At 41.5% G+C, this 18,001-nt stretch overlaps 1 protein-coding gene across 1 annotated transcript in view; it reads left to right on the top strand.

The window, feature by feature from the left end:
- Positions 1 to 16,461, top strand: part of snap25a (synaptosome associated protein 25a) — a 34,137-nt gene extending 17,676 nt beyond the window's left edge. Inside the window, exons 3-8 of the mRNA XM_069683536.1 lie at positions 631 to 672; positions 3,982 to 4,030; positions 7,174 to 7,291; positions 11,611 to 11,730; positions 13,954 to 14,098; positions 14,892 to 16,461. Coding sequence (XP_069539637.1) covers positions 631 to 672; positions 3,982 to 4,030; positions 7,174 to 7,291; positions 11,611 to 11,730; positions 13,954 to 14,098; positions 14,892 to 14,960 — 543 coding nt within the window. The 3' untranslated portion in view covers positions 14,961 to 16,461. The remainder of the gene's footprint in view (positions 1 to 630; positions 673 to 3,981; positions 4,031 to 7,173; positions 7,292 to 11,610; positions 11,731 to 13,953; positions 14,099 to 14,891) is intronic.
- The last annotated feature ends 1,540 nt before the right edge of the window (positions 16,462 to 18,001 follow it).

Below are 18,001 nucleotides of genomic sequence, written 5' to 3'. Positions count from 1 at the left end.
ATATCACAGAGCGCCCCGTCCCTGCCGAGCGGTTATAGCTACCAAGCTGTGCTGTGCAGCCGCACGCTTCTCAGAGAGGCAATTGGAACATGCAGCTACGTATATGTCAATACACAGGCTATTAATAGACATCCAACAGTCTTGATGGAAGGGGAAGAGACGGGCGGATCAAAGCGGGCTTTCTTTACAAGAGTCAAGTTGTGTTTTTACGCAGAGCTGATGTGCTCTTGAGAAAATCACTGGTGAGTTCCTAAAGCTCAAACATGGGGGAAGCATTTGGCTTTGATATCAGACTCAAAATTCCGTCCTAAGACGAGGCATATGCGTTATTGTGAGTGCAGACAGGTTCATGTAGAGGTCATGTCAATAAACATGAGATATTGATCCTTTTTTTGACCATTTGATTGTTCGAATTGACTCCACATTGTTGTGATACACGCTCGCTCATGCACAATTCAGTGATCATAACTATAAGACCGCTGACAACCTCACGACTACACTCGATTTATTCGTTCTCCGTTTAAACATTCTGATGTCAAACTGTACGTTTATTACCCGTTTACGACGGGCTGAAGCTGTTTCAATCTGTCACTGTATTTCAAACTAACTGTGTCTTTTATTCCTCCGCAGTCTCTGGAGAGCACTCGTCGTATGCTGCAGCTGGTGGAAGAGGTGAGGACCAAAAAAAAAAAGCATTAACTAGAAATTACTGCTGAGTATTTACTGCACTGAGTCTGGGGCGGGAACGGGGAATACACTGGAATGGAAATACTGCACCCTACTTTTTATTTGGATCCCCTGCAGCTTCCACAGAGTGGTGGCGTTTAGATTGGATATTACAGCCATGAGGCCGTTTAATTCTGGTACTGTGGGACTTTCATTCAATTTTTAGAGACCCAATGTTCACATATATTTGGTACTTTTATTCTTATTATCACACAAAGAGCAACATGCTGAGAGCAACATGCTGATAGCAACGCATTACAATTGAGAGGAGAGCAGATTAAAGTCACCAGAAGAAGACAGTAAATAGTCTCACAGCAGCAGAGCTGAATGTCCGCTGGTACAGCAAAGGACAGGAAGACGACAAAGTATTAAATCATGGAAGTCAACTTGTGTCCATGATAGAAAATCTTATTTATAAGACCTTTTGTTCTCTTGAGGCACGGCTGAACAAAACAAAACATTAATAAGCATCATTATTTAGCATCTCACATTGTTATGGGGACCATGACCAGGCAGTGACCGACTTGACTAATGCTCTTCCCCTCAGAAGAGCACCTCTTTGCTAACATTTAACACACTCGCAACAGTTCCACGTCTTAGGAAGTCTTGTTTTTGCAAAGCCTTACAAAGCCGGAGCCAGGAGACGGTTAGCTATCGGGGAATCAGCTAGTCTGTCCGGTATCCACCCTGCAGCAAGTTTCAAAGCTCAGTAATTAATACTTAATATCTCTTTTGTTTTATCTGTGCAAACTATCTAACAATCGTATTCTATTTTCTACATAAGAACAGGATTAGCAAATGACTTGCTGACCGACAGGTAGACAAACGATCCAGGGGTCAGGTGCTGGTCGCCTTATTGATCTCTGAACCTGCTGAAGCCAAAGATTTAGCTTTAACATACAGATTATCACTGCGCTGTGCTTCAATACATTCTTGTCAGGCAGGGCTGATTAAATATAATCTTTATTTAACTTGAGTCAAATTAGGTAAGACAACAATGTTACATCAGAACTAAATACACTGCAAAAATACATAATACAAAACAGGGCAGCAGTGTTAAGTCATGTGTTCGATGGTTAAAACTACTGAAGCTAACAGTGACCATTGTTTTACTTTAGAATGAACCATGGATGAATGAACCATGGTGTTATTGGCATACTATAAGGAGACAGAGGAACACAGAGAGACACACCAGAAGCAGACGGTATAAAGGGAATAAAAAGGAAGATTCAGGGAGAGAAAATGCGTGGACAGCCGGGGGAGGTGGCGTCTGACGAGCTCTCCGTGCAGATCTCAAGGTCACATTGATCATCTGTCGACACGTCTCCCCACAGAGCCCCGCCCAACTATCGCACTGCAGGCGGCAGATTAGCAAAGTGCTTGAGATATTTAGATGACACACGGGCAGGAAACAAGAGACTGGCACGCCTTACTTTGTAGATCAGTGTGGTTTCTGACAGCATGTAACTTTATAATGTATGGAAATGTAAACGTTTGAGGGGGGATGGTTTGGAAGATTGCCATGGCAGCAAAAGCAAAACAGAGAGAATTTCCGTCGTGCTCCTCCAAAGCTTTTACCTTTGAGAAAGTTTGAATTGAAGCACTTCTAAGTGAGTGATTACATCCAACTCTACTGTGCGTAGAGATAAAAAGTGTTATCTTAGTGGAAACAGTGTTGAAAAAGGGACTGTGGCTTGGTTTAGCTGCAACAAACATGTAGGACAGACTGTAGAATAACAGTGGCCTCAGAGGTCAGGACTATTATCTTTTATTATTATATTAAAATAGAAATACAGGGCATTTAAGATATTTTGCACATTCTGACAGAAACCTGTAACTATAATATAATATTTAGTATCTAACTCTAATCTTAAATCCTTAATGTGATGTACATAAAGTCTTAAATACGCAGCCATCCTTCCAAACATGTATAAAACCCCTCATCTGATTTGAATAAGGGATCAGCATTGATCCATCCCCGCTCCTGTATCGCCTCATGTTTGATTATTCCCTGGAGTTTCCCCAAGAGACACATTTCCGCCACTTTGGGATTTCTCTCGCACCGAGGCTCTCCGAGTTACGGAATAATTTATACACCACCGTCTCCTCATTGCTCCCTTCTCGCCTCTCAGCCATCAATGTGCTTTCCTCATAAACTGCTGAGAAAGCAGTGGGGGGGGGATGGTGTGTGTAACGGTGTGTGCATTCATGTGTGTTTGTACACTGTCACACCATAATCTTATTTGTGCCTATCAGGCTTCACCAGGTGCCACATCTTAGCGTGGCGGTGCCACATTTCTAAGACGCAGAGAGGAAGAAGAGAGTGTCGCTTTCCTCTGCTTCCTCACACTCTTTGTACCAGCATCAGAACCTGCAGCCAACAAGCCCTATCAATGACTAATAGCCTTACTGTTGCTCTCATGCAGGCTCAGCTGCTCAGACGGTTCACAGTCAGAACGGGATTCAAATGAAAATGTGAAACACCAATGGAACTACAGTCTGACTTAGAGGTTACAAGTGATACCACCGCACGGTCCAACGGTCCAACAGCTGCTGAGTGTTAGACCGAGGCGCTGTGGGGACCCTGGGTTATTAATCGTGTCATTTGTAAATTGAAATCCAATAGCATCCTTCGCAGTCAGCGATATTATTGTTAATCTCCCGGGGGCTATTTCCTGCTTAAGGTGAAATAAGCAAATGACCGTTGCCCCTCCTGATCAATAGCAGCCAACGTGCTGATGTTGGGGGAGCATGGGTTACTTCAGGAGAACAGGAGCATGAACGCAATGATTCCTGGGTAACTGTCACATCAGTGTCCATGTTACAAACATGTAATTCTCCACCTTCACTATTATTTAAGTCGTGTTCTATTTTCCACTTTGGATATTCGACAGAATATTTCAACATATTGGAAACATAAGCTGAAATAAGCTTTCTTGCAGAGAGTAAGCTAGCAAGGCTAATGTAGCTAGCTTAGACTTTTATCGTCCTTTTGCTTTAAAATAAGATAAGATATAAGATATATTATGTTTGAGTGAGAGAGCAGTTAAACATTAATAGTTCTCCTGGTTTCTGGTAAAGGTCAACAAGCGAAAGGTGAAGGGGGAAATCGCTGACGCCGGCTTGTATTTTTCAGTATCCGCATATTCCCTAAACTGTTTTAGCCTCATTCCTGACCTCTATTTCGTTTCATGTCCTCCCCCTCCCTCCCTCCCTCCCTCCCTCCCTCTCTACCTGGCTCTCTTCGGGGAATAGAGCAAAGATGCCGGCATCAGGACTTTGGTTATGCTGGACGAGCAGGGAGGTAAGTCTGGAAGAAGGGAGAGGCTGAAGTTATTCACATTAAGCTACGCTGGTTAAATGATTCTGTAATTGTTAAAAGTAATGAATCCTTCTAGTTGCACCACAAAGGACTTTATTATTTATAGACATAAATGTTGGTAATAAATATATGGTATGAATGGATGAACTGTTTCATATGCAGTTGTTTGTTTTCATTTAAAATCGTTTCTACTTTCTCCTTTTTTCCCCTGATTTTATTGAGTTTCCTCGTTTGGGTTTTGATTTAACGCATGCTTTATCGGACTGGTCAAAAGTGCCGGTTTAACTTTGGGGAAATTTCCTTTCTTTCAGCTTTCTTTAACCTTTGTTTCCTTTGGCTAACATTCTTTGTGTTTGCCTAACTGCTTTTGATTTGCCAGAAGCTTTCTTTTCATTTCCATTAGCTAACAAGGGCAGCGAAAGGAAACCTTGAAAGTGCCAAAATATTTAATGCCAACCACTGCAGTGCCAAAAACCTACAGCTCAACATCAGGATAAATCACGTGTTATCCAGAATCCAGCTGGGTTACAGTGTTTGTCCTGGTGCAGCTGATGGCAGAGCCGCTGTTCTCTGATCTACCTGTGCTATAATCTTCTTTAGAATCTTCCTGACCTTGAACATATGTTACAATCCACCAAATGAGCTCAAACACAAAATTTCAATCAAGTTCATCACCACCTTTATTAATACACCCTATTATAGGGCTCTGGGCAAATGGTACTTCCTAAATGATTACAAGTTTGCCATCCTGTCTTTCCTGTGAATAATACTGGGAGCCTAAATGCCCAACCAGGTCAGAGAACAGCCAAACAGGCCCTGCCTTCGTGCTAACTGTCCAGGTGTGTCAAAACACGAGAGGACGATAAGAAAAACGATCGATTTAGCTGGTAGTGACAACATTTTATCACTTCTCTATCAACCCATTTACTGATTTGTACAACCCCTGGTTGGATGCAGTTTGTTAATGACCAATCCACGATCAATAACATGCTCATATTGTTAGGGTGAAATTACCCTTTTCTTCACTTCTTTCTGGGGGGGAGGAGGGGGGACTCAGTCCCTCAGCTCTCCCATTGGCTGGAAGGCATGGAAATCAATCCACCAATCCTGTGAGAGAGCTTTAATTGCAGCAGTGTGATTGTTCACTCGGGGGGGATGAAAGCTCCATCCCTCTTCTGACCATCCATTTATCCGCTCATCCCTAGCGTCCAAAGAGCCACTCCACACCGCAGGATCACCACTCCCAAATCCAATTTTCATGGCTGACTTGACACACGGGCGGCTGTATGACCTTTGACCCCGCTTCATTGATTCTGTGCAGGCAGAAGAGCCTGTAGTTGATCCTGGAGTGAGTTATTAAAAGGGTGTAGCGGTTTGCTTTTGGTGACGTTAAATATAAAACATTTTTTTGTTAACAATCAGCGCAGCATGGTTAAGCCATTACCCCACCTCACTCTAATAACACAAAACAACATGGATCCTTTCACGCTGTGTTTACACGGATGCATGCCAACCAGGGATTTTACAAATCCGAGAAAGTCAATGAACTCCTTTTTGAATCAGCTCCATGTTTAACTGTGCCTCACCCTCTCACACGCTGCCTGCACCCTAATTTCCTTTAATCACACGCAGGATGGAGAAACTCTTTATGCCACAAAAAGTCACCAACACACCATCCACCACATCAGCATGACAACGGCCCCCGACGCCCATAACGCAGAACACAATTATAACACAATCCTTTCAGTTTGCAAAGCCAGACAAGTAAGAAAGTTTTATTTACTCTATTATAGCAGCAAAATCTCACAATGTATCACACCGAAACATGTAGAAGGGGGAAAAATGCCTCTTAAAGGGTCTCCTACTGTGCTCAGAACTTCATCCACAGCTGCTCAGATATATGTCTCAATACTTTTCCAGTAGCTTTTATGGCTTGAATGGTACCATACACATTTATATCGGCTCTTCATAAGCGTACAAGGACATAATATTGTCCTCGTTCAAGCTCACAGAAAAGATCTTCTCGAGCGGTAGACAAAGTCCTTCCCGCGGTGCATGATGGTAGACATCAAAACAACTATCAAGGATTTCTTTGCTTTGTGAAAAACAGTCGCTCCGTTTCATTAAATTGGATTGATTATATTTTTCAACTCTGTATGCTTAATATGAAGTTAGAGCCAGGAGGCAGTTAAGTTAGCTTAGCACTAAGACGTCAAGTAGTGGAGAGCGGTTATCTTAGCCTTCCTCAAAGATCATTTAGTAACGCGTCATGTTTGTTTGTGAAAGAACAATGTGGTTTTACAGGGGTTGCATACAGAAGCCCTTCCTCTGCTTCCCTTTAATGGATCCAGAACAGAGATTGGACAGAGCCAGGCTCCTTCTTCCTCTATTCTTTAGGATAAACGACGCGACAGCTTACCTTAGCTTCCTTTTGAGCATACAGAAGTGAGAATGAAATAAAGTCTCAGCTAGAAAGCGTATTTTCCCCTGAAAAACGTTGAAAGGTTTTAACTTTCAACTGAACACTTTTCTCTGTCATTATTTATTTATTCATTTATTTTGCGTTTTTTATTCTCTGCCCCAAATTTCTGTGAGTGCACACCCACCCCCAAATCAATGCTCTCAATTCTACTTAGTCCTAATCTCCCAACCTTACACACAATGCACATACATATCTTAGTACAAATCTGACTCACTTACTGCTCATCATGACTCATTTCTGTCAATAAGTCGATGAAATTCATTCCACTACTGTCATCCCTTTGTCCTGACCAGAGCAACTCGATCGTGTTGAAGATGGCATGAACCATATCAACCAAGACATGAAGGAAGCCGAGAAAAATTTAAAAGATTTAGGGAAATGCTGTGGGCTTTTCATATGTCCATGTAACAAGTAGGTACTGACAACGTGCCCCAAAGGTTCTTTACATATGTGGTGGCGTCCAGTTTTTCCTCTTTTTTTCTTTTCTTTTTTGTTTTACTTTCTTTCGTCACAGTGAGTGTCTGAAGTTGTTGTCTTCTCTCCTTTGTCCTCTCTTTATCTCTCTCTTCCTCTCCTCTTCCTCCTTCTTTCCTCTCTTCTCGTGCTTCGTTCTGTGGGGGATAAATGACTTGTGTTTAATCAGAGCAACTGGAGCGCATCGAGGAGGGAATGGACCAAATCAATAAGGACATGAAGGATGCAGAAAAGAATTTGAACGATCTAGGGAAATTCTGTGGTCTTTGCTCCTGTCCATGTAACAAGTAGGTGCTGCTTGCCTGCCTGCCTGCCTGCCATTCAAAAATAAGAATAAATATCTAAGGAGTCAAACTATAATCGAGGTAGAAGTGACATCATGATGGCCATCAGCCAATAGTCCGCTCTGCTCCAGTTTCAAAAGAACCCAGACTCTGCCCTGTTCGCATCTCTACGAGGTGGACACAGGAGGCCATGGCGTGCTTTTAAATCTCCCACAGACACAAACACAAAGTCCAGCTGAAATTTGAATTCTGCTTATCTTCTGTGGAAAACTTATAATGATACTGCAACCATAACCATTGTGATTGCTTCTTGTACAGTTAGCATTTTAAGATGTCGGTCCCTTTATAACTTTCTACATTTGTGAGGACCCATCCGGTTGTTAAGTTTGTAATTTGCTTGGAAAGTGTAAGCTAGCAAGCTAGGCTAATGCTGCGTTCCAGACAACTGGGAACTCGAGAATTCCCAGTAGAAATGTCCAACTTCCGAGCCATGAAGTCTGGAACGCAGCATTTTTCCGACCTCCATAGCTATGGAACGCCATTCAAAGTCGGAGTTCCCACTTGTGAACTCAGAGCAGATTCATTTACCCCGACTTCACCACCGGAAGTCGGAAATTTCCCAGTTGTCTAGAAGGCAGCATAAGTAGCTCCTTCTCGGAGAGTGCAAGTAACTTAGCCTAGCATGCTAGTGTTAGCATTGATTCCCAACAGATATTACTTCTAACAAACTGAGTGACGTGTACATCTTGTATTATAGAAGGAAGCTAGTTTAGCTGACATTAGCTGGTTTTCAGTCCAAAACAACAAGTCTGTTAAAACACGCAGCAGCGAGTTACTCAAAGCGCAGCTGCAGCTAAGCATCGGCTAACTATGCTAGCCGAGCAGCTACCTGTGTGTCTGTTGGAAGGGCCTAATACTACAAACTATTTTTAGCACCCAAAGATGCTGCACCAATCAAAACACAGGTCGCGCTCCATTGTAGAGCATTAAAGTACAAGGTGCTATCACTGCAGTAGAAGAAACAAAACCTTCTTGGTTTCACAATTTAAATTTCAGTTTGACTTTGATGCAAATTCAGACGACGCCGACACACTGTGGATAACTGCGGGCACATGCAGCAGCTTTTGGTTGTTCTCGCCGTTTTCCCCGATTGGCCCCCCAGACATACGGTATCCCAGAATCCATAGCTGCTCAAACGTATTTATCTCTGTGCTGCTGCTTTTGCACGGTCCAACAAGACGTGTGCAAATGGCTTGGGAGACCCAAATCCTTTAAAGACATCCTCAAAAAGTCCAGTCCTTCACATAAGCTCTTCCTCACTTAGTCAAGGCCATGGTTCATCTATAAGTGCCTCTCTAAACACTCGTCTACCAAGTGCCATTCTCCAAGTGCCCTGTTCTCGAAGCTTTCCACTTCTCCAAAGACCTTTATAATGCGAGTCATCAACAGCACATGCAGGTGCATGTTAGAAGTCTCACTTGTAACATTTGTGCTGATTCCTCCAGAAATTATTTATCGGGTTATAATTATAAACGGCCTTACAAACATTAAATCGCTTAGATTCAACCAAAAGAGCAGGGCTGTGGCTCCCGAAGCATCTTGGCACTCTGATCATTCCATGTGTTGACTCCTGCCGGAAGTGTGGTGATCTTAGTCCCAAAATGCCTTTGGTCAGCCTGGTCCGGAACTGTTTGACACTTCTCCTCATCTGCATGATCTCTACCACCAGCACACCGCTCTAACATTTAGTAGATCTTCACCTCTTTGCAGGCAACAAGACCTTTCTGTTTCCCCCTAAGCACCCTCTCCCCTTACCACCACTTTGAACCACAAAACGCCAATGACATGGAATGACTGGCGAGCATGACCCTTTGAATGCTCATGCATGCATGACAATGCAACTCATAACAGGACTGCAACATATGATGATGCTGATATTAACAATGAAGGTGACATTGATGATGTTAATGATGATGAACGAATCTTTTTGTTTGATTTATCAGAAGCAGTTAAAAGCCTGGTGGCTTATTTCAGGTAAAAGGGGATTAAACAGAAGATACTTGTATTAATTTGATCTTTTTTCTTATTCGGAAAATTCTTAATTATCTGAGAAGAAAAACATATGAGAGGAAAACCTAATTCAGCTTTAAACAGACCCTTAAAAGAGACAGAAGTGTTAATTGATCAATGCTAAAAGGAGGCAGTGAACACATCACAAGAAGACAGAGCTGACACAGTGTGTCACATTCAAAGCAAACGGAGAAAAACAGAGTCGTTCCTGAGAGCTGGAAACTGGGTTAAGACACATGCGCAGTGAGATGCTTTCAGGGATGTAGTCATGTTAGTTCTGTAAATGGGTGCACCATGCCACTGCGCATGTACTGTGTGGTACCCTTGTCTTTACATGGCTCGGCGTGGTGATCCAGCCTGCTGCAGCCTTGTCTCCCCCTCTGGTTCTGCTGCAGTTTCTCTGCAGTGCCACCTCTCCTGCAGAGTGCTGTGCTAAATTCCCTTTTATCTGGCCCTGGCTGTTTCAACATTACTGTTCGCTAAGCTGCCTCTCCCGCAGGGAACTCACTCACATGTAGGTCAGCCATATCAGATAGTGGCATGATAGCCTGCTGGGAAGTTGAGTCAAACTGAACGCACACGTAGATGGACACTAGAAAGACAAAGGAAAAGGTTTCGGTTGGATATTTCCACCACTCAAAGACGGAGACTTAATTCCATCATATAAACTAGGACATTTTTTAATCCCTTCAGCAAGCTGATGATCAGAATTAGCTGACTCCTGTAGTTTTTGTGCTTACTAATACCCTCTGATTCTGTCTGTCTTCGTGCCACCGTTGGGGCATTTTGATTGGTGCATAGCTCAACTTGCAGTCAGCGAATGAATTAAAAAGGTTCCCGTTTTGCCATGGGATGTGCAATACTCATAAGATCTAATCAAATCATCTCATATTAGCCGCAAAGCTGATTAGAGGAAAGCATTATATATATTCTGAGACTGCAGGGAAGCAAACTGCAACAGAGAACGTGATGCAAGAGGAGAGGAGAGGAGAGGAGAGGAGAGGATGTACAATATTAAGAAGCAACAGATAAAATAAAAAAAGCTGTGAAGGGAAACAAACTAGGAACAAAAAGGACGGACTCAGACAAGGGTAGCATGTGTGTTTACCACGCTGGTGTGTGTCAGCAGGGACAGCGAGCCAAGCATAGCCTCGCCTCAGTCCATTTCTATTAATAAAGCAGTGTAGGAGGCTGAGAAATCGCCATCCCTGATACAGCTAAAAGACAACCACACAGCGCTCTTTGGTTTGACCAAAAAAAACAAAATGAGACTTATATCTCAGGAATATCAGCGTGAAAATGCTCGAGAGGTGAAACCTGTCCTGCCATCAAAAGTGCCTTAAAATTCTGGAAACACAAATTCACTAAAACCTCATCTAAAGAAAAATTTACCTTCTTATCTGATACCTTTCGTGCCAAATCAGATGCGTTTACTCTGACGGGCAGGTTGAGGTGTCAAATTCTTATCACACTCTTTACTCCTCTGCCTCACCGCAACCTGACCTCCCAGCCTGTCCAGACCTCTGAACCTGGAAGAAAAGCGGTGACATTAAAAGCGAGGGTGGGGTCAGAGGTGGGGGTGTTACAGCAGGTGTTATTCTCTGTTAACTCACTCCAGTTTCTTGTTTTCTTTCGTTTTCTTTTGTCATCTGGCAGTTTGTTCTCCACGTTAATCGTCGTCCCTCCTAACAATGTGACAGTCCTGTACACTCTATGTTGTGTGTCTGCCACAAGCTCGTCTCTTCTCTGTTCTCTGTCACACTGGGACATTTAACTGTGGGACTGGGGTGGGGTTTGTCATGGTTGTAAGAAAAACAAAGGAAGGTAACATACTGAGTCATACCACATGTTGAAGCTATTAAAACGCATGCATATACAAATCAGACAGATGTGACTTGTGCCTGATTCTGAACAGAATGTTATATACCTACAGGATATAACATCACACACATTGTGTAACGACAGAATGAGCCTGTACTTACCAAACCCTATCTACCAACCAGTCCATGCCTGCTATGCTTTGCTTGACTTAGTCTAGTCCCCACCATATATCTATGTGCTGGATGCATGAAGCCAAATAACACCTTTGTGTCGGCTGATCACGCCACATACACTACCTCAAATCCAAGGCTCTCTGTGTAGTTCTGACTAATGGGAAGCCAGCCTGGTTGAGGTAAACTATGAAACGTCGAGTCTACCTGTTGAGTAACCGTCTCTCCTCATTCCTCACCTTCGCCGCCGCCGCCTGCCAGGATGAAGAGCGGAGCCAGCAAGGCCTGGGGGAACAACCAAGATGGCGTGGTGGCCAGCCAGCCCGCCCGCGTGGTCGACGAGCGTGAACAGATGGCCATCAGTGGAGGCTTCATCCGCAGGTACGAGGACACTTCAGATCTAAAATGCAGTGGTAAGGGAGAGGGAGGTGATGTAAGGTGACGAGATGCGCAGGTGGTCCAAACATTTAGAGCTGAACCAAACAAAAGAGAAAGACAGAAGCAACATGGTACAAGGAGTGGCATCTAAGGTGTGACATTAGGAAGAATAAACGTACTTGCTCTATTACTAAGAGTTAGCTAAGAAGATTGATGCAACACTAGCTGAAGCTACAGTCAGGAGACGCTTAGCTTAGCTTGGCACAAGCACACAAACAATGCATGTTCCAGCACCTGTAAAGATGTCATCAGACTTATCTCAGTTTTGGGCAGTAGAATTTTATTTTTTATCAGACAGCCTGCAGTACAAACTGGGGTTGTAGAAATGTAAAAAATATGTGGGTGTTCAACAGATTTGGAAGTTGTAAAGTGGGAATGTGGTGTTTCCCAGCATGGATCAAACTAAACAATAAGTCAGGATGGGCTTTGATGATCCCACGTTTCATCCAGTATCACCATCAAGTCAAACACCTTCGTCATGAGCAAACACATGCTTAACTGAAAACCTTCCCAGCAGCTTCAGTTGTGCTTCAGTGTTTAGTGACAATTCGCTAATGTAAGAATGCTAACACAGAAAACAAAGATGGTGAACATTATACCGACCTAACGTCCAACGTCTTTTAATAATCCTTTGACGGAGTAGCTTTTTTTTTACACTGCAGTTCCGCCTCAGCGCCGTAATGAAGCTCCGTCCTCATGCCACCTTTGTCATTTTACATTCGACCACGCAACGCCGGCGTGAAGCCGCCCCAGTGTGTGTTTTTGTGTTTTTAGCGTTCCGGCGTTGCGGAAGCAAAACGTACGCTGTTCCGCCCTGCCGGCTCTGCAGTTTACACAGACGCCGTTTCGCCTCTGTTACTACCTCCGATGCCGGCTCAGAGGCGGAACGACTTCGCCCCACCATTCCGCCTCCGTGCGTTCTACATAGAAGACGTAACGTAACAGAGGCGTAATAATTCCGTCTTGAACTGGCAGTGTTAGCATGCTAACAGTAGCATTTAGCTCAAAGCACTACCGCAATTGGAATATGGCCTCTCAGTGTTGCTAGCATGGCTGCAGACCCTTTCGTCTGATTTGACGGTGTGCAAATGACGGTGTTGGCGCTAAAAATACTAGTTACAAACTTTGCCTGAAAAACACTGTTGTCGAAGAACAGTGGGTCACTAAAATGTCAGCTTGATTGTATTTGACATTAGCTTACAGTCTGCAGGGTAGGTGTAAAGGACACTAGAGAAGAGGGGAGGCAGAGAGGAGGTCAAGAGTTTAATTAATTCTTCAGCCATTATTTCTTTGTCTCTTACAGCAGTATCATTTCTCACAGTGAGAGATGATACTGCTGTAGGTGCACAGGGCTGTGAACATTTCCAACAAGCTGACTAAGCCTTAATGCAAAAGTTAAAAGTCAACTTGATGGTGATTTTAGTCTCCTGAGAGTGGTGTATATTGTTTTTGTAGAGGATGAAGGGTTCATTTCCGACTACTGACAGTGAAAAGGTTTTATGGGCATTATTATACATCGTTCTTGTTCCAGAAATCATTTCGATTCACTCAAATTCAGCTTCTGTTTTTATAGTTGGATCTTTTCTTCACAATCAGCACTGTTATTAATGCAATGTTAGTAATTTCCTTTTCCTTTCCTATAGCAATATTGAATCTCTGTAGTGTGAAAATTGTTTTTTTTTGTACCCAGTGAAAACAAAATGGTTCTTGGAGGTAGTATTACTCTTTTAGGTTAATTGGATACTAGTTATCACTGCAGTCCATAATGGGTTTGCTATTCAATGTTTGTCTCTTAAATTTACTTTTTAATGATGATTTTAAATTGTGTGTCGGGCATTAAATAGTATTTTGAGCAGAACGTTATGAGACCTACATATAAGAGAGATAGGATAGGATAGGCAGTAAATACAGCAGCAAGAGGGAGTAACTCCTGTGCACAGAGTCCTCATAGTGTCCAGATGCCTGGTCTGAGGTCAGACACGAGGCCTTTAAGAGACAAGAAAGAGATCAGAGGTGAAATACGGATAAGAGCGTCACACCCAGACCGGGCAGCTCCTCCCTGAACCTGGTCAACGTGGCAATATGTGCCGGTGTGGCCTGGTGTTTATGCAGACGTCACAGTATTTAAATCTGCCCTTGTGTGTGTGTGTGTGTGTGTGTTTTTAGGGTAACAGACGATGCCCGGGAAAATGAGATGGACGAGAACCTGGAGCAAGTGGGTGGCATCATCGGTAACCTGCGCCACATGGCTCTGGACATGGGCAACGAGATCGACACCCAGAACCGCCAGATCGACAGGATCATGGAGAAGGTACGACACATGACGAGATGCCGATCTTTTTATCTTATTTATTGAACCGTTATATTTATTCATTTATTTTACATGATAGATTATTAACCTATTGTGGTATTTAAGCTTTATAGAAGATAAAGATAGAGACAAAGGTTAAACACTGCAATGTTTTTTAATTTTAACTATCTAACTTGTAATTAATTACATTTAATTACATTTCCACTGAGATTATTATTATTATTTTTATTATTAAAGATTATCTGGCAAAAAAAATGGGTTTCCCATCAAAATATTTGAAACAGCAACATCAAAGCAAGAACACAAATATCTTAATTGGTCGAGGGACATTTGGTTAAAACCTTTTTTTCTCTCTAATAAGACTACATGTTGAGAACATTGGGGTCAAATGAGAGCTCTAATCTAAACCATAATTAGAACTGTGTTCCTTCATTTGTATTTGTGTGGGATCTTATTAGCAGTAGCGGCCCCTATAGATGATTCATACACAAATTATAAGTAGTTTGTTTTTTAACATTAACTGCTGGAAACCAAAGTGCAACAACAACACTGACATTTCTGTCCTAAAGGACAAAAAGGCTTTGATGTGTTTCTCTTTTATTATTGTACCAATAAGTTTTGATATCAATTACGAAGGTTTAAATCTGTTAGAACTGATATTTCTCACTGCAGAACATTCTAAGTTTAATCCAAAAGCTTAAACACTATCGAACAAGTCTTTCTTTAACTTTACAACAAAAATAACCACAACAAGCAAACTGACCTCCTCCTCCTCCTCTTTTCCTCCTCCCAGGCTGATTCCAACAAGACCAGGATTGACGAGGCCAACCAGCGCGCCACAAAGATGCTGGGCAGTGGCTAAACGCTCCGAGATCAGAGCGTGGGCTTCCCGCGCCGCACGTCGTCAGGCGCTGACATGCTTTCATCATGGTATTGACCTTCTAGGTTTGCACACATGCACATATCACCTCCCCTCCCCATTGTAAATGTTGTTCTGTGTGTCGTCTGTCGAGCTTTTTCAAGATGATTGTCCTCGTAAAAAGATGATTTCTTATACTCCGTATATCATTCTTTCCAAAGGTTGTATATAGTGCTGACTTGATGGCTCTCTAGCTCACCTGTGAAGTTTTTATTCTCTTTATCGATATATATATATATCATATATTATAATATATATCATATATAATATATATATATATTTAAAAGTACACTGCTCTGGATGACAAGTATATAATAGGAATGCTATACAAGCTGTTTGTTTGATTCTTTTCCTTTTCAGTATCTCAGTATCGTCTTAGTAAAACTGTGTCATTCCATTTAGGCTACTGTCATGCTCCTTATTTTGGTGTTGTCACGACAAAAGGGAGAAGACTGATGGAAAAACATGAGTAGGGATTTACTGAGCGACGATACAGACGAAAGGGATTGCAAAGAGCACTTACAATCAAAAGGCAGTCGTTGGTACATTTTCCTTCATTGCAATCATACTGAGTTACTGTTTAGACAATGTGCAACTAGACTCTCTGTAGCTGTATTAGACATTGCATTCCAAGTGATGTGAATTGTGCGTTCTCTGCATGACAAATGGTAGATTTTAGTCTTATAAATAAAACCTGTCTGAAAAATATATATAAAAAATGATAACATGGCAGTAGCAAATTGACAAAACGCATGCTCAGTATTAGGACACAGTTGATCGTTCCATACTCCTGCAAGTTTGCAATAGTGCCACTCTTTTTGTCTCGATATATTTACCGACTGTGACCATCTCGTTGTAAAATAATGCAAAAGGGATCAAAAAAGTGAGTTCAAGATGAAAAAATATGAGGACTTGGGGTTGTATTGCAAAAAATGACCTGTTTTCTAAATGATTATGCAGTTCAATGATGACGATGTTGACTATGTGCTGAAAGATGAGGACTGGTTGTGTACTGTAACATAGGTTTTGGATGCTCTGAAAAAAAATAAACGTTTGCAATGTAAAGCAAAGACGCATATTTCTGAGAGACCTTACTTTTATAAGAAGACTGTATCTGTAAGTTTATTCTCCCCGTGTGGTTTGTTATTGGTAAAAATAATGATAGTATAAAATAACAGTAACTATACTCTGAAACAAAAAAATACATTCAAAGGGTTTTTTTGTTGCTTCTGTACTTTAGAGCTATGCACACCAAATCGCCAAAATGCCGAGTAGTTAGAGTAAGGTGATTAAATACCTAAACCTGAATGACACAATAGGTTAAACCGTGAGATTGATGTCCTCAACGCATGTAATATTAAAGACTCCCTCTCTGTATCCTGTCAGTGTGTGAAGTGGTGGACATTTTGTAGCTAGCTGAATTGATTAAAAGTAATAAACCCTAGTCCCACTCGTGTCTGTCTTTATTGCTCCTGTGAGTCGAGAGGCTGCTGAATATCTCTCAGCTGCAGTCTGATATTTAAAGAGTAATACCGCTCGGGTACGTGCAGGCTATCACAGTTTTTCCTAACCACTTGTACCAAGCCTAATCTTCAGGGATTAAGTAATCCAGGCTTGTTACTAAAAAAGGATTAAAACACTGCAGGTTAAAAAGATATAGAGATTTATATAGACTGTGTGCAGGTATTCGTTTTAAAGAAAGAAATTACTCATCATCAATACTTACTGAAATGTACAGGATTCAATCACTAAAATACAAATGCAGCAAAGTTTAAAATCAAAAAGTAGTTATAAGATAAAACAGAACTTTATTAATCCCAAAGGAAATTATAGAGCGAATAAGAGAAAAAAAAACTCAAATATAAGTGTATGGGTTAATGCGAAAGAGACAGTGCCTAAAACAATATTACAATAGTCATCTACAAAAGTAGGCAGGAAGTAATGGTGGCAGCTCTCTGTAAGATTAAACATCCCTGACTGAATAAGTAACAACCCGTTAAAAACACTGCTATTAAAGCTACTTATTCCCTCTGACATAGCAGGCCATACGACTCAAAAGTATTTATCCAATATATTATTTTTTAAATGAATACGTATTTACTTTGTCGTATCTATGATACATCACATGATCACAGACCATCACATGTTCAATATAAATGATTTTATGCAGCTCCATGTAAGCGTCCTACTCTTCATGAAGTGGCGCTCAAATGTCCCAACAGCTTCTCCGACCTGAAGGAAAGATGCAAAAGAAGACATTCGTGAAAGGCGAAAAAATATAAAGCAACAAAACGGATATTAAGAATATATTCCAATATACTCCCTTTGGAATAATAAGTAATTTAATATTTTATCTGTAACAGAATGCAATAAAAGTGATCTTTAATATAATGCATTTACATGTAAGTAGTTGCTCCCCAAGCTTTGTTTATGATAACCCTACTACCTTTGGACTACAGTTTAATGTTAGCACTTACTTTAGGAAAGATACTCAATACTGTGCAAGGATGTCCCGATTAGGGATCGACCGATTATCGGCCATTTTTAATTTTAATTTTTTTAATTTTTAATTTTTTTAATTTTTTTTATCCGACGGCCGATAAGAGTGCAGAGTGCTCACACACACGGCGGAGAGGAGAAAAAGTTCATTTCTTTGCAAATTGTATTTAACTTTGTTTTATTTACTTTTTATTTATTAAATTTTCAGTTAACTTTATAAGAGATGCTGCTGACCCTGGGAACTCCCTGCGCTTTTTGTTTGTTTGTTTAATAAACATATGCTTAAAGGCATTTAAACAAAGTTAAGTGTTGGAGTTTGTATTATTCCAAATTTTGACGCCAATATTTTCACTTTTACTGCAAATGAATATCGGCTCCAAATATCGGTTATTGGCCTCCTTTACTACTAATAATCGGTATCAGTATCGGCCCTGAAAAGACCATATCGACCTATCTCTAGTCAGGATCAAATCACACAAGGATCA

This window comes from Semicossyphus pulcher, unplaced genomic scaffold (genome assembly GCF_022749685.1).
Source record: "Semicossyphus pulcher isolate SPU_LCO1_2020_fin unplaced genomic scaffold, fSemPul1.0.p SCAF_11, whole genome shotgun sequence".
NCBI lineage: Eukaryota > Metazoa > Chordata > Actinopteri > Labriformes > Labridae > Semicossyphus > Semicossyphus pulcher.
Note: the sequence above shows the minus strand (reverse complement) of the source record. Positions and strands in the feature narration are given on the sequence as shown.